The 12,352-nt window shown below is 42.9% G+C and overlaps 1 protein-coding gene across 1 annotated transcript; it reads left to right on the forward strand.

The window, feature by feature from the left end:
• Positions 1 to 795: 795 nt before the first annotated feature.
• LOC110500434 (leukotriene B4 receptor 1-like) lies at positions 796 to 8,672 on the forward strand. Its single transcript, XM_021577811.3, has 4 exons — positions 796 to 1,090; positions 5,854 to 6,420; positions 6,812 to 7,082; positions 7,225 to 8,672. The coding sequence occupies exons 2-4, from the start codon at positions 5,915 to 5,917 to the stop codon at positions 7,612 to 7,614; spliced, it is 1,167 nt and encodes a 388-aa protein (XP_021433486.2). The 5' UTR covers positions 796 to 1,090; positions 5,854 to 5,914; the 3' UTR covers positions 7,615 to 8,672.
• Positions 8,673 to 12,352: the final 3,680 nt, after the last annotated feature.

Below are 12,352 nucleotides of genomic sequence, written 5' to 3' on the forward strand. Positions count from 1 at the left end.
TTTTACGAGGTCTTGTGTGATTTCTTCTGATTTTCCCATGATGTCAAGCAAAGAGGCACTGAGTTTGAAGGTAGGCCTTGAAATACATCCACAGGTACACCTCCAATAGGCTCAAATTATGTCAATTAGCCTATCAGAAGCTTCTAAAGCCATGACATCATTTTCTGGAATTTTCAAAGCTGTTTAAAGGCACAGTCAACTTAGTGTATGTAAACCTCTGGCCCACTGGAATTGTGATACAGTGAAATCATCTGTAAACAATTGTTGGAAAAATTACTTGTCATGCACAAAGTAGATGTCCTAACCGACTTGCCAAAACTATAGTTTGTTAACGAGACATTTGTGGAGTGGTTGAAAAACGAGTTTTAATGACTCCAACCTAAGTGTATGTAAACTTCCGACTTCAACTGTAGCAAACTTCCAAATGCCAACAAAGTAAAACACCTCATTGCATAGCAGTATCAAAGCAGGTCCCCCTCTCTCCCACCACACAGGGAACCCCACATTCTTCTAAATTCCCACCAACTTGAAATATCCCACTGTGCACAGACATCAGTTCAGCGTCTATTTCATGTTGTTTCAATGTAATTGAATTGAAATGACATGGGAACAAATGTCGATTCACCCATTGTGTGCCCGGTGGGATGGTGACAGGGAAGTGAAGAGAGCAAGCAGGTGAGTAAGAAAGACAACAGACTACAAAGACGGCTGGATATTTTACAGTATGACGTGTATATGACACGTTACGTTATTGCATATGCTTAATGCAATAGGATTGGTCAACATAAATGACCAGGTTGGAACAGAAGGATTTCAATCCCTTTTGAACAGGGTCAAATGGGCTGAGCACAGACTTCCTTCCTTATTTGTTGTGATATCATATCCCCAGTGCTTCCCCTCGCTTGCGTTCAAGAACATGGCGCAATAATGGCAGAAGGAGTACAAGAGTGAGTAAAGAGAGGAGAGAAGGAAGACTGAGACGTGGAGGCAAGTGGACGGACAGATCAAACATTTACAAAATAGCCAACAAAAGCACTTCCTGTGGATTTGCTCTGAGAAGATAACTCCACAAGTGAACCAGCTCATAAAGGTCAGCGTTGTGTTAGTGTAAAAGCCAATCTAATTTTTTTAAATATTTGTTGATACAAACATTGTGTATAGTGTCCAGAATGAAACGGTTTTGGAGGGGAGGTGTGTTTTATTTTCCCTTGTTTGTGACAATGTGATGTCCATGTGCGTGTATGACTGTATGGGTTGATGTGTTGAAGATAGGCATGCAAAGATCCTGTACTTTTCAGTGCTTATTGGAAATACAGCCACAGGGAACTAGCTGTAAACAAGTCCCTCTGACCTTTTGTCCAGTGCTTATTTGGAGCCAGATCTTGCCGGAACAGGATCCGGAACCTCTCAATTTGGGACTGTTTCATTCCGGAACCCATTTGCCAGGATCCGGTAACTCTCATGGCATGAAAAATCATTTCCATTAGGGGTGCAACTTTCACGGGGGACAAGTGACAGTTTTATCATTGGAATGTGATATAAAACAGTAAACACTGGACAAGCCAGATGCTATTTTTAGGCAGTCTGACAAACTTCCAATGTTGATTTCCAAACTGTATCAAGGGATGATTGAGGCTTCTCCCGATGACACAAAACAAACATTTTAGGAAGATCTGGGAGACGCCACTGGTAATGATGAGAGAATACAGATCTGTTAGAATGCCCAGTCATGTTCATATAATCTCAACCGATAAATGACTGTAGTTTAAGACCATCCATAGAACGTACTATATGCCAGTGAAACTGAACATCATGCACTCAGAAATTGTATTATTCTGCTGGAGGTGTAAAACACGAAAGGAGAGATATTTGCACATGTTATGGTCTTGTGAAGGCTGACTGAATTCTGGCAAATAGTATGTTCTTTTATCTCAGCAAGTCTACAGATTCTTCCTTCTCCCTGTTTTTGTTTGCTTGGTAATGTTGATACTGGAGACTTATCAGACAAAACTGTGTAACCTAGCATTTATACGGGCTAATACATGCATTGCCATTAATTGGAAGGTTGGTTATCCTTCCACAATGTATGGAACAAATGTCAAGTTATGTACAGTATCACTAGATTAGTTTTACGATTCAGGGTATACTGTGCAACTTTCATAAGGTTTGGATGCCTTATATGGAACACTGTATGACACAAGGAGTTGGTCTTGAAAACATGTCCACATCAGAGGAGATTTAGGCAATCCCTAGCTGCTGGGCTGCTCAGTCCTGGCCTTGGGGGTCTGCTGTACTGTTGTCTGGCCTTGGACTCTGGCCTTGGACTAACAGACCTCTGAAAACAATAATGAATGTTTCACTAAGATCCTAAAGCTGATTGGGGTGTGTTGGGTTGGGGCGCTACAGGGCTGTGGACCCCTAGGGGCAGGACGGGGTGACCTAGCTATATTGTGTACAAGTGAAAAGAGCTCTACAGTACTATTAGGCCTATGATATGAATTATGTGGAGGGTACACTGTTTCTGTGTCTTAATGTGTAGGTGTATGTGTGTTTTCATTCAGCTTTTGTTTTCCAAACCTTTCCCGTGAGACATTTTTTTTAAAAGATGTGAAGGAAGTTGTGTTGAGTTAGTGTTGAGATAACTGAGTTATTGACTAGACTGGTGGTGTCGTGAGTGTAGGCGGCTCGGGTTGGGTGGGCGGTCTGGCTGAAATTTGTTATAGAAGATGTCGGTCTTAAAGACAATCAAAAGTTGTCTTTGTACTTTGTTTGTAAGAGTTGTTCATTTGTTAGGCTGTTGGTTAAAGGAGGAGCAAAATATTGATTATTGAAATATCATGGATCTAGTTCAGTCAATCACTTACCTAGCTTGATGACTGCGGGAATTTTTGCTTACTTTTTGTTGTTCTACATAGAGATGGCTAGAAGGGCCATGGGTCATATTAGATTATGTAGAAATGCAGGAAATGTGCTTTAGATGCCCCCAAAAATGGGAGGGCCCCCAGACCGCTGCCAAGTTATGTCCCCTGCTGAAAATAGCACTGCTGGGTGATTTTAAAAAGTCATAGTCAATTGCTCAATAGTATAATAATTCTGAGCAAAAAACTTTTTACATTTTATTTACAATATGTCGAATCTATGAGAATAGAAAGGTTCAGAACTTTTGTAAAACATCACAGCACAGTTGAAAAATATATGGCAAATAGAAATCAAAACTGGATGGTGTTCAGAGCTAGATGGGAGGGGTTGATTGGAGCTGAAGGATGGGACTAAAAACAAACAAAAGATAATTATTGTAAAATATACTGTGTCCGTAAAATGTATATAGTATGTATAGGCTGGAAGTAGAAGCCTAAGTGTTGTTGTTCATTAGTTTACTCCAGGTAGGGGAGGGATGGTAGGGTTAGAGAAAAAGAATAAAGGAAAATATATATAAAAGTTACTGGAACTGTGTATATTTACCCCAAAAATATATGGGGGATTGGAAATGATGCGGACAATCAAATTGATGGAAGCCACAATCTATCTGCAATATTAAAGCTGATCTTCCCCCTAAAAAAATATATATGTATTTTTTTGCATTATTATGTCCCCACCACATAAAACCAAAGTTGCAGCCCTGATTTCCACTGTTTGCAATGCAAAAATGTGGCTTATTCAAATGGACTCCTATGGCAGTTTCCTGGCTGCCCCCTAAAAAAATGTCACGTGAAAACGTGCCTGATAATTGATTCTTGTTGGGCTGGAACGGGTTTTTCATTTGCTCAATATTGCAGCCTATACAGAACAACGCGTAACCATTGCTGTCGGGAGAGAGAGTAGCTCGCCTGTATCTCGCACAGTTTTTCTTTCTTTTATTTGACTTTTATTTAACAAAACTACAATGCGATTCACTTTCTATGATCTCTCTCTCCCTACTATGAATAAACATGAGCCTGCAACTCATCTCTCCAGCTTTGCACTTTTGTCATTCATTTCCTTAGAGAATCATAGGCACGCGAAGGCTTCTGGAGGTGCCACTTGTGACGACCCTCCCACTCTGTCTGCCGTATTCTGTCTTTGTTCTTGTTTCCTTATTAGGATGCCGGTGGGCGGAGTTGGGAGGGTCGTCAGCTACATGGGAAACACCTGGGCCAGGTGTCCCAAGATAAATAGACCTCTTCCACATTCATGGAAGAGACTCTCTCCATGCAGACACCTTTATAGATTGTGTTGTGGTTCTTGGTGGCCTTTTGTTTGTTTGCTTTATCACATTCATGCATGCAAAACACTCACTTACACTACTGATTACTGATTACACACACCATTGTATATTTTCCTTAGTTGTTTTAGTTAATAAATATATATTTTGTTACTCCCTATCTCCACGTTGTCTCCCTTTGTTACGGGCTTTGAGCCGGTTCGTGACACACTGCACCCCTGATAAATTGAAATACATTTGTCAAAATTAAAGAATTACTGCTATCAGTTCAGAAATAATTGAAATAATTCTGACAACACCAGGAGTAGGCCTATAAATTGGCCACAGATGATTAATGGTTTATTTAACAAAATTGCCTAGCTGTGGCTTGTGTGTAGCCCACCCAGCTAGCACAGTGGATCTGGGCCGATTTCGGCTGGGAGCAGGGGCACTCCGCTGAGTGTCAGACTCGGCCTATGTCATGTGGCAGTATTACTTATGCCTAGGGTGTGGGGATTGAGCTCGGGCCGATTCCGGTGTGAGTTATCTGGCCCAAATGTATTACTTGGGGCTCGGGCCGATTGGGGCTACTCCCTGGCAGATGATTACACGGGCTGCTTTATATAACTAACATTTAATTATTTATTTTTCCATATTTTTTGTCCTTGTTTCTGTGATTAAAAAAAATACAATTAACATTTAAATCAAATTATTTAAGCCCTGTGTAGTAGTTTGATACTTTGTGCAGGGCAATTGATAAGCATTACAGATGCTAGGTCGAGACTCGTGCCGGCTGCTTCTGGGCCAATTCCTCATTGCTAGCTGGGCAATCACCAGGCATGCCTACAGTCGGGAACCTGCAGCAAATCTGTCAGTCATGCAGCCAAAACAGTTTACAGTCGGGAACGCACGGAAAATCTGTCAGTCATGCAGGCCTTTACCGATATTTCAGATACAACCTCGTCAAAAATACAGGTTGGAAAGCAAATGGATTCTGTTGAAAAGAGAAGACTATTCTGTCTGTAGGCTACCAAGTTGTCAACTTCCAAATAGGCCTATTGAGCAAACAGCATTGTTTACCAAGTAAAACAAGAGAGACATTTTACCACGAGCACAATGAGTGAAACTGGAAAGCTTTTTTTAGGACTATAATTTCCATCCTGGTATTGTACAATATGTGTCTCCACACACCTAGATCTAGGCTATTGATGTATTGAAGACCAGGTAGTTTTTATTGATCTCAGATTAAATAAAGGTTCAATTAAAATATTCTTACTTTGTTAGTGTCAAAGTAGCCTGTCATTTTGATTACAATTATGTAGAATTGCATGAATTGCGTTTATAAAGGCCACCTTTTCCACAAACCCTAGGCTACAAAATGTTTTCCCCATGGGTACAACTTCTGCAAGCGCCTCTACTGAACTATGCCAGTACGCAAAAGCAGAGCTTCAGTTTGCTCTTTGTGGTCTAGGCTGGGTAACCAAAAAGCACTTTGTGACAACTGTATGTGGATGAAAAAGGGCTTTATGGACATATTTGATTCGATTCTCTCTTCAGGAATTGTGTAATATCCATTGTTGTCCTCTCATTCTGTGTCTCTCTCTTCTATTCATAGAGCTATATTTCATACCATGTGTTCTAATTCTTATTTCTCTGGTCATTCTATTCAACAGTGGTGAGGACTGCGAATCCCAAAGTTCTTACAAACCAAAGATTCTTCAATTCCCTCCCTAAATGGCGTCAGACCTCTCCATCTCCGCTGCCCCCCCCAGCTCCCCTCCACCTCTCCTCTCGCCTCCTCCCCTTTCTCACCAGTCAAACCAGATCGGCATCTCCATCCTGGTCCTAGCATTCGTCTTCGGTTTCCCCGGTAACCTCTTTGTTGTGTGGTCGGTGCTGTGCCGTGTGAGGCATCGGTCAGTTACCTGCCTGCTCGTCTTAAACCTCGCTGTGGCCGACGCGTTGGTGTTGCTAAGCTCCCCGCTTTTCCTGCGCTTCCTGGCAGGCGGGCGAGGCTGGGAGTTTGGGGCGGTGGCCTGTAAAATGGTACACTACCTGTGCTGTGTCAACATGAACGTGTCCATCTACCTGATCAGCCTGATGAGCTTGGATCGCTGGCTGGCCGTGGCAAGGCCATTCTTGGCCCAGAGGATGAGGACCAAGAAAACCCTGATGGCTGTTCTACTGGGGATCTGGGTGCTGGCTTTCGTCTTGGCACTGCCCATGGCCTTCTATCGCAGGTAAGGCTGTTTGTATGGGTTGTGTGTGTGTGAGAGAGGCATGAGAGAGAGGAAATTTTAAAATGCACTCTCACTAACAAAAAAGCTTATTCTTCAATACTAATCTGAAGATTTTTGTTTGCATTACAGGCTGTTTTTTGTGTAGTTCTTGAGCTCTTAAACACTTCTCTAATAACCTGCGGAGTATGGCTGCAATAAAGACAACCTGGAACACTCCCATTGTCTCAATCAAACAAACTCTCTCTTTTTTTTCTTATGCATTCCTCAAGTCACACACTGTGGTCCTGGGGAACATCCATGAGACCCATCATGTCTCCTTCATGTTGTAAAATGTCTCTCTCTCTCGCTCTCTACTTACCTTACCTACCTACCTACCTACCTACCTACCTAGTAACCTGAAGCTGCACATGAACAGCTCCGTGACCGTCTGCATGTCGTACCACTGGAAAAGTGTGGGTCACCAGGTGTTCCAGTACCTGTTTGAGACCGTCCTGGGCTTCTTCCTCCCCTTCACTTTCATCATCGTCTGCTACACCTCCGTCATCTGTGGACTACGCAGGGCCATGTTCCAGCACAAGGGACGGGGAAACCGTCTCATCCTCCTCATCATCGGCACCTTCGCTCTCTTCTGGCTGCCCTACCACGTGGTCAACATCTTACAGGTATGAGAGTTTGACAATATATTTCTAGGTACTGCACATTATTAAGCAGTTAATTTGTTGTGTGTCATACAGGTATAATAACAGGTATACGCCCTATCTATCTCTCTTGTATCTACCTCTCAACTCTTTGTCTCTCTCTCAGGTGATTGGTCTACTTGGTGGTAATGACACTCTGTTTAAAGCAGCCGCGGTGGCCCGTCCCAACGTCACAGCGCTCGCTTTCCTGAGCAGCAGCGTGAACCCTGTGCTGTACGTGTTCGCTGGCAGCTCCCACATCCGCCAGGCCGGCCTCAGCTTCATGGCCAAGCTCTTCGAGGGCACCAACATTGAGGGAGGGACCTCTGCCTCCTTTACCCGCAGCACAAAGTCCAGCCGGAGTGGTTCCTCGGCCCCGCTGTCACTCAAGCTGGGGCGGTCGGGGAAGGGGAAGGAGGGGGATAGGAATAGTGTGACGGAGCTACAGGAAGTTGAGGTCAAGGTTAAGTCCAAGCCGGAGCTCAAGACTTTGACCTCCAATGATCAGTTGGAGTAGTGTTACTTTTTGTGGCCTACTGTACTAGTCATAGGTTAACCGTATTTAATGTATTTCGCAGATCTTTGATACAATTTGTGCTTTATATCTAGTGTTTGTGGTTGCCTCCATGCAATTTCTGGATAATAATATTGTAAAATATCCTTAAAGTTTTAACCTGTTGACAAATCGAGTCAAAGGCTGAGCCAATGGCTGAGCCAATGGCTGAGCCAATGGCTGAGCCAAAGGCTGAGCCAAAGGCTGAGCCAAAGGCTGAGCCAAAGGCTGAGCCAAAGGCTGAGTCAAAGGCTGAGTCAAAGGCTGAGTCAAAGGCTGAGTCAAAGGCTGAGTCAAAGGCTGAGTCAAAGGCTGAGTCAAAGGCTGAGTCAAAGGCTGAGTCAAAGGCTGAGTCAAAGGCTGAGTCAAAGGCTGAGTCAAAGGCTGAGTCAAAGGCTGAGTCAAAGGCTGAGTCAAAGGCTGAGTCAAAGGCTGAGTCAAAGGCTGAGTCAAAGGCTGAGTCAAAGGCTGAGTCAAAGGCTGAGTCAAAGGCTGAGTCAAAGGCTGAGTCAAAGGCTGAGTCAAAGGCTGAGTCAAAGGCTGAGTCAAAGGCTGAGTCAAAGGCTGAGACAAAGGCTGAGTCAAAGGCTGAGTCAAAGGCTGAGTCAAAGGCTGAGTCAAAGGCTGAGTCAAAGGCTGAGTCAAAGGCTGAGTCAAAGGCTGAGTCAAAGGCTGAGTCAAAGGCTGAGACAAAGGCTGAGTCAAAGGCTGAGTCAAAGGCTGAGTCAAAGGCTGAGTCAAAGGCTGAGTCAAAGGCTGAGTCAAAGGCTGAGTCAAAGGCTGAGTCAAAGGTTAGTTGAGCAAATTGAAGTGTTTTCTTCTCATGCATAATGCAAGACATTATCACTGGGATATGAGGTAACAAAAGTGCCTTGCCTATGTTAAGTGTTTAAAAAGTACAGAAGTGTTTGTTAGGCATTTAGCCTGTGTTTAAAATATGCTTAAATTATTTAAAGAGAAAAAAGTGATTGTAATTCTGTTGATAAGTGTTTGGAAAATAAAGATAGACATGGGTTTAAAAAGGTAGTGGTGATATTTAATTCAGTACAGAATTTTCTTGGCAGCTTTACTTGCCACTTCCTGCGGCTCAACATACACCATACATACCCAGGGTAAGTTGTGCCAAAATAACACTTTTTTTTTATACAAGCTATGTTTTCAAAACTGTAATATTTACATGGATTATGATTATTTCCAAGGATATACAACATCCTGAAAAGTATAGTGATATCTTTGTTAGATAGAATACTATCTAATACTACCTTGACGGATTGATACTGAATGTAAAAAATGCCTCAACTTATCCCAATGACTTGAGCTGTGTTTGGAAATTCAAATTTGCATGATGATCTCATTATTATCATCATAGTTAATTATTGCAAAATATCTGGGCAGGCGAAGCAGTGTGGAACAGTTGCCAGCTATTGATGCACACAGATTCTAAAACATCACATACAGTTACTAACTTTAACAAACATAGCATACTATAACAAACAAAAACAGAATGCATTAGATGACTTGGTACTTTGGGTGTCAATAGTAAGGGGGAGTGGGGTAAGTGGAGCAAGTCTTTACATTCAGCATCACTACATCAAGGGAAATACTATATTATTCTTAACAAAGATATCTGCATATATTTCAAAATGTTTTGCACCCTTGGAAATAACCAGAATTCATGTAAACATAACAGTTTTGAAAACATAGCCTTTCCAGAATAAAAGTAGTCACTTGGCACAACTTACCCTGGGTATGGGGTAAGTTGAGATGCCTTGGGGATAGTGGGTGATGGTGCTGGTAGGTCAAAGTTTAGAGAAGTATGCAGATAAAATTTTATTGGTCACATACACATGATTAGCAGATGTTAATGCGAGTGTAGCGAAATGCTTGTGCTTCTAGTTCCAACAGTGCAGTAATATCTAACAAGTAATCTAACAATTACCTAATTACCTAAACAACTACCTAATCCACACAAATCTAAAGGGGTGAATGAGAATATGTACATATAAGTATATGGATGAGTGATGGCTGAGCGGCATAGGCAAGGGGCAGTAGGTGGTATAAAAGACAGTATATACATGTGACATGAGTAATGTAAGATACGCAAACATTATTAAAGTACCACTATTTAAAGTGGCATTGTTTAAAGTGACTAGTGATCAATTTGATTAAATTGTCCAGTGATTGGGTCTCAATACAGTATATACATGTGATATGAGTAATGTAAAATATGTAGACATTATTAAAGTGGCATTGTTTAAAGTGACTAGCGATCCATTTATTAAAGTGTCCAGTGATTGGGTCTCAATGTAGGCAGCAGACTCTCTGAGTTAGTGATTGCTGTTTAGCAGTCTGATGGCCTTGAGATAGAAGCTGTTTCTCAATTTCTCTGTCCCAGCTTTGATGCACCTGTACTGACCTTGCCTTCTGGATGATAGCAGGGTGAACAGGCAGTGGCTCGAGTGGTTGTTGTCCTTGATGATCTTTTTGGCCTTCCTATGACATTGGCTGCTGTAGGTGTCATGGAGGGCAGGTAGTTTGCCCCCGGTGATGCGTTGTGCAGACCGTACCACCCTCTGGAGAGCCTTGCGGTTAAGGGCGGTGCAGTTGCCGTACCAGGATACAGCCTGACACGATGCTCTCGATAGTGCATCTGTAAAAGTTTGTCAGGGTTTTGGGTGATAAGCCAAATTTCTTCAGCCTCCTGAGGTTGAAGAGGCGCTGTTGCGCCTTCTTCACCACACGGTCTGTGTGGGTGGACTATTTCAGTTTGTCTGTGATGTGTACACCCAGGAACTTAACTTTCCACCTTCTCCACGGCTGTCCCTAAAATGTGGATAGGGGGGTGCTCCCTCTCCTGTTTCCTGAAATCAACGATCATCTCCTTTTGTTGACGTTGAGTGAGAGGTTGTTTTCATGACACCACACTCTGAGTGCCCTCAACTCTTCCCTGTAGGCTGTCTCGTCGTTGTTGGTGATCAAGCCCACTACTGTAGTGTCGTTGGCAAACTTGATGATTGAGTTGGAGGCGTGTATGGCCACACAGTCGTGGGTGAGCAGGGAGTACAGGAGAGGGCTGAGCACACACCCTGGTGGGGCCCCAGCGTTGAGGGTCAGCGAAGTGGAGATGTTGTTTCCTACCTTCACCACCTGGGAGCGGTCCGTCAGAAAGTCCAGGACCAGGTTGCACAGGGAGGGGTTGAGACACAGGGCCTCCAGCTTGATAATGAGCATGGAGGGTACTATGGTGCTGAATGCTGAGCTGTAGTCAATGAACAGCATTCTTACATAGGTATTATTGTTGTACAGATGGCATAGGGCAGTGAACAGTGTGCAATGGCGATTGCGTCATCTGTGGACCTGTTGGGTCGGTATGCAAAATTAAGTGGGTCTGGGTGGCTGGTAAGGTGGCGGTGATATGATCCCTGACTAGCCTCTCAAAGCACTTTATGATGACAGAAGTGGGTGCTACGGGGCGGTAGTCATTTAGTTCAGTTATCTTTGATTTCTTGGGTACAGGAATAATGGTAGCCATCTTGAAGCATATGGGGACAACAGACTGGAGATGGAAGAACTGAGATATTTTCAGCTTCCAGGAATTGTGTACAGATCCTTGCGTCATGGGGCCGTGCATTATCATTTTGAAAAACGAGGTGATGGCGGCAGATGAATTCCACGACAGTGGGCCGCAGGATCTCGTCATGGTACCTCTGTGCATTCAAATTTCCATTGATAAAATGCAATTGTGTTTGTTGTCTGTAGCTTATGCCTGCCCATACCATAACTTCACCGCACCGCCACCATGGGGCACTCTGTTCACAACGTTGACAAGAGCAAACCTCTTGCCCACACAATGCCATACACGCTGTCTATGGTGTCAATTCCGATTCCAAATCCTAACTGTCACGAGATGGTGCGCATGCAAGATGAAACATTGCATGAAATGCTGAGACTCAGATTTTTCACTTAGAAATGTACAGTTGAAGTCGGAAGTTTACATACACCTTAGCAAAATACATTTAAACTCAGTTTTTCCCAATTCCTGACATTTAATCCTAGTAAAAATTCCCAGTCTTAGGTCAGAAAGGATCACCACTTTATTTTAAGAATGTGAAACGTCAGAATAATAGTAGAGAGAGTGATTTATTTCTGATTTTATTTCTTTCATCACATTCCCAGTGGATCAGAAGTTTACATACACTCAATTAGTATTTGGTAGCATTTTCTTTAAATTGTTTAACTTGGGTCAAACGTTTCAGGTAGCCTTCCACAAACTTCCCACAATAAGTTGGGTGCATTTTGGCCCATTCCTCCTGAAAGAGCTGGTGTAACTGAGTCAGGTTTGTAAGGCTTCCATGTTCGCACATATTTTTTCAGTTCTGCCCACACATTTTCTATAGGATTGAGGTCAGGGCTTTGTGATAGCTACTCCAATTCCTTGACTTTGTTGTCCTTAACCTCTCTGGCACAAGTGGGATGGTAGCGTCCCACCTCGACAACAGCCAGTGAAATTGCAGGGTGCCAAATTCAAAACAACAGAAATCTCATAATTAAAATTCCTCAAACATACAATTATTTTACACCATTTTAAAGATAAACTTGTTGTAAATCCAGCCACAGTGTCCAATTTCAAAAAGGCTTCACGACGAAAGCACACCAAACGATTGACAGGTCAGCACCTAGTCACAGAAAAACACAGCCATTT

Source organism: Oncorhynchus mykiss, chromosome 21, assembly GCF_057628025.1.
Source record: "Oncorhynchus mykiss isolate SJ-2025 chromosome 21, ASM5762802v1, whole genome shotgun sequence".
Taxonomy (NCBI): Eukaryota; Metazoa; Chordata; class Actinopteri; order Salmoniformes; family Salmonidae; genus Oncorhynchus; species Oncorhynchus mykiss.

What these genes read in the sequence shown, in the direction of transcription:
- LOC110500434 (XM_021577811.3), top strand. Translation starts at nt 5,915, where the DNA reads ATGGCGTCAGACCTCTCCATCTCCGCTGCCCCCCCCAGCTCCCCTCCA. An exon ending in CCCATGGCCTTCTATCGCAG is followed by an intron (nt 6,421 to 6,811) that starts GTAAGGCTGTTT and finishes CTACCTACCTAG; the next exon opens with TAACCTGAAGCTGCACATGA. An exon ending in ACGTGGTCAACATCTTACAG is followed by an intron (nt 7,083 to 7,224) that starts GTATGAGAGTTT and finishes TCTCTCTCTCAG; the next exon opens with GTGATTGGTCTACTTGGTGG.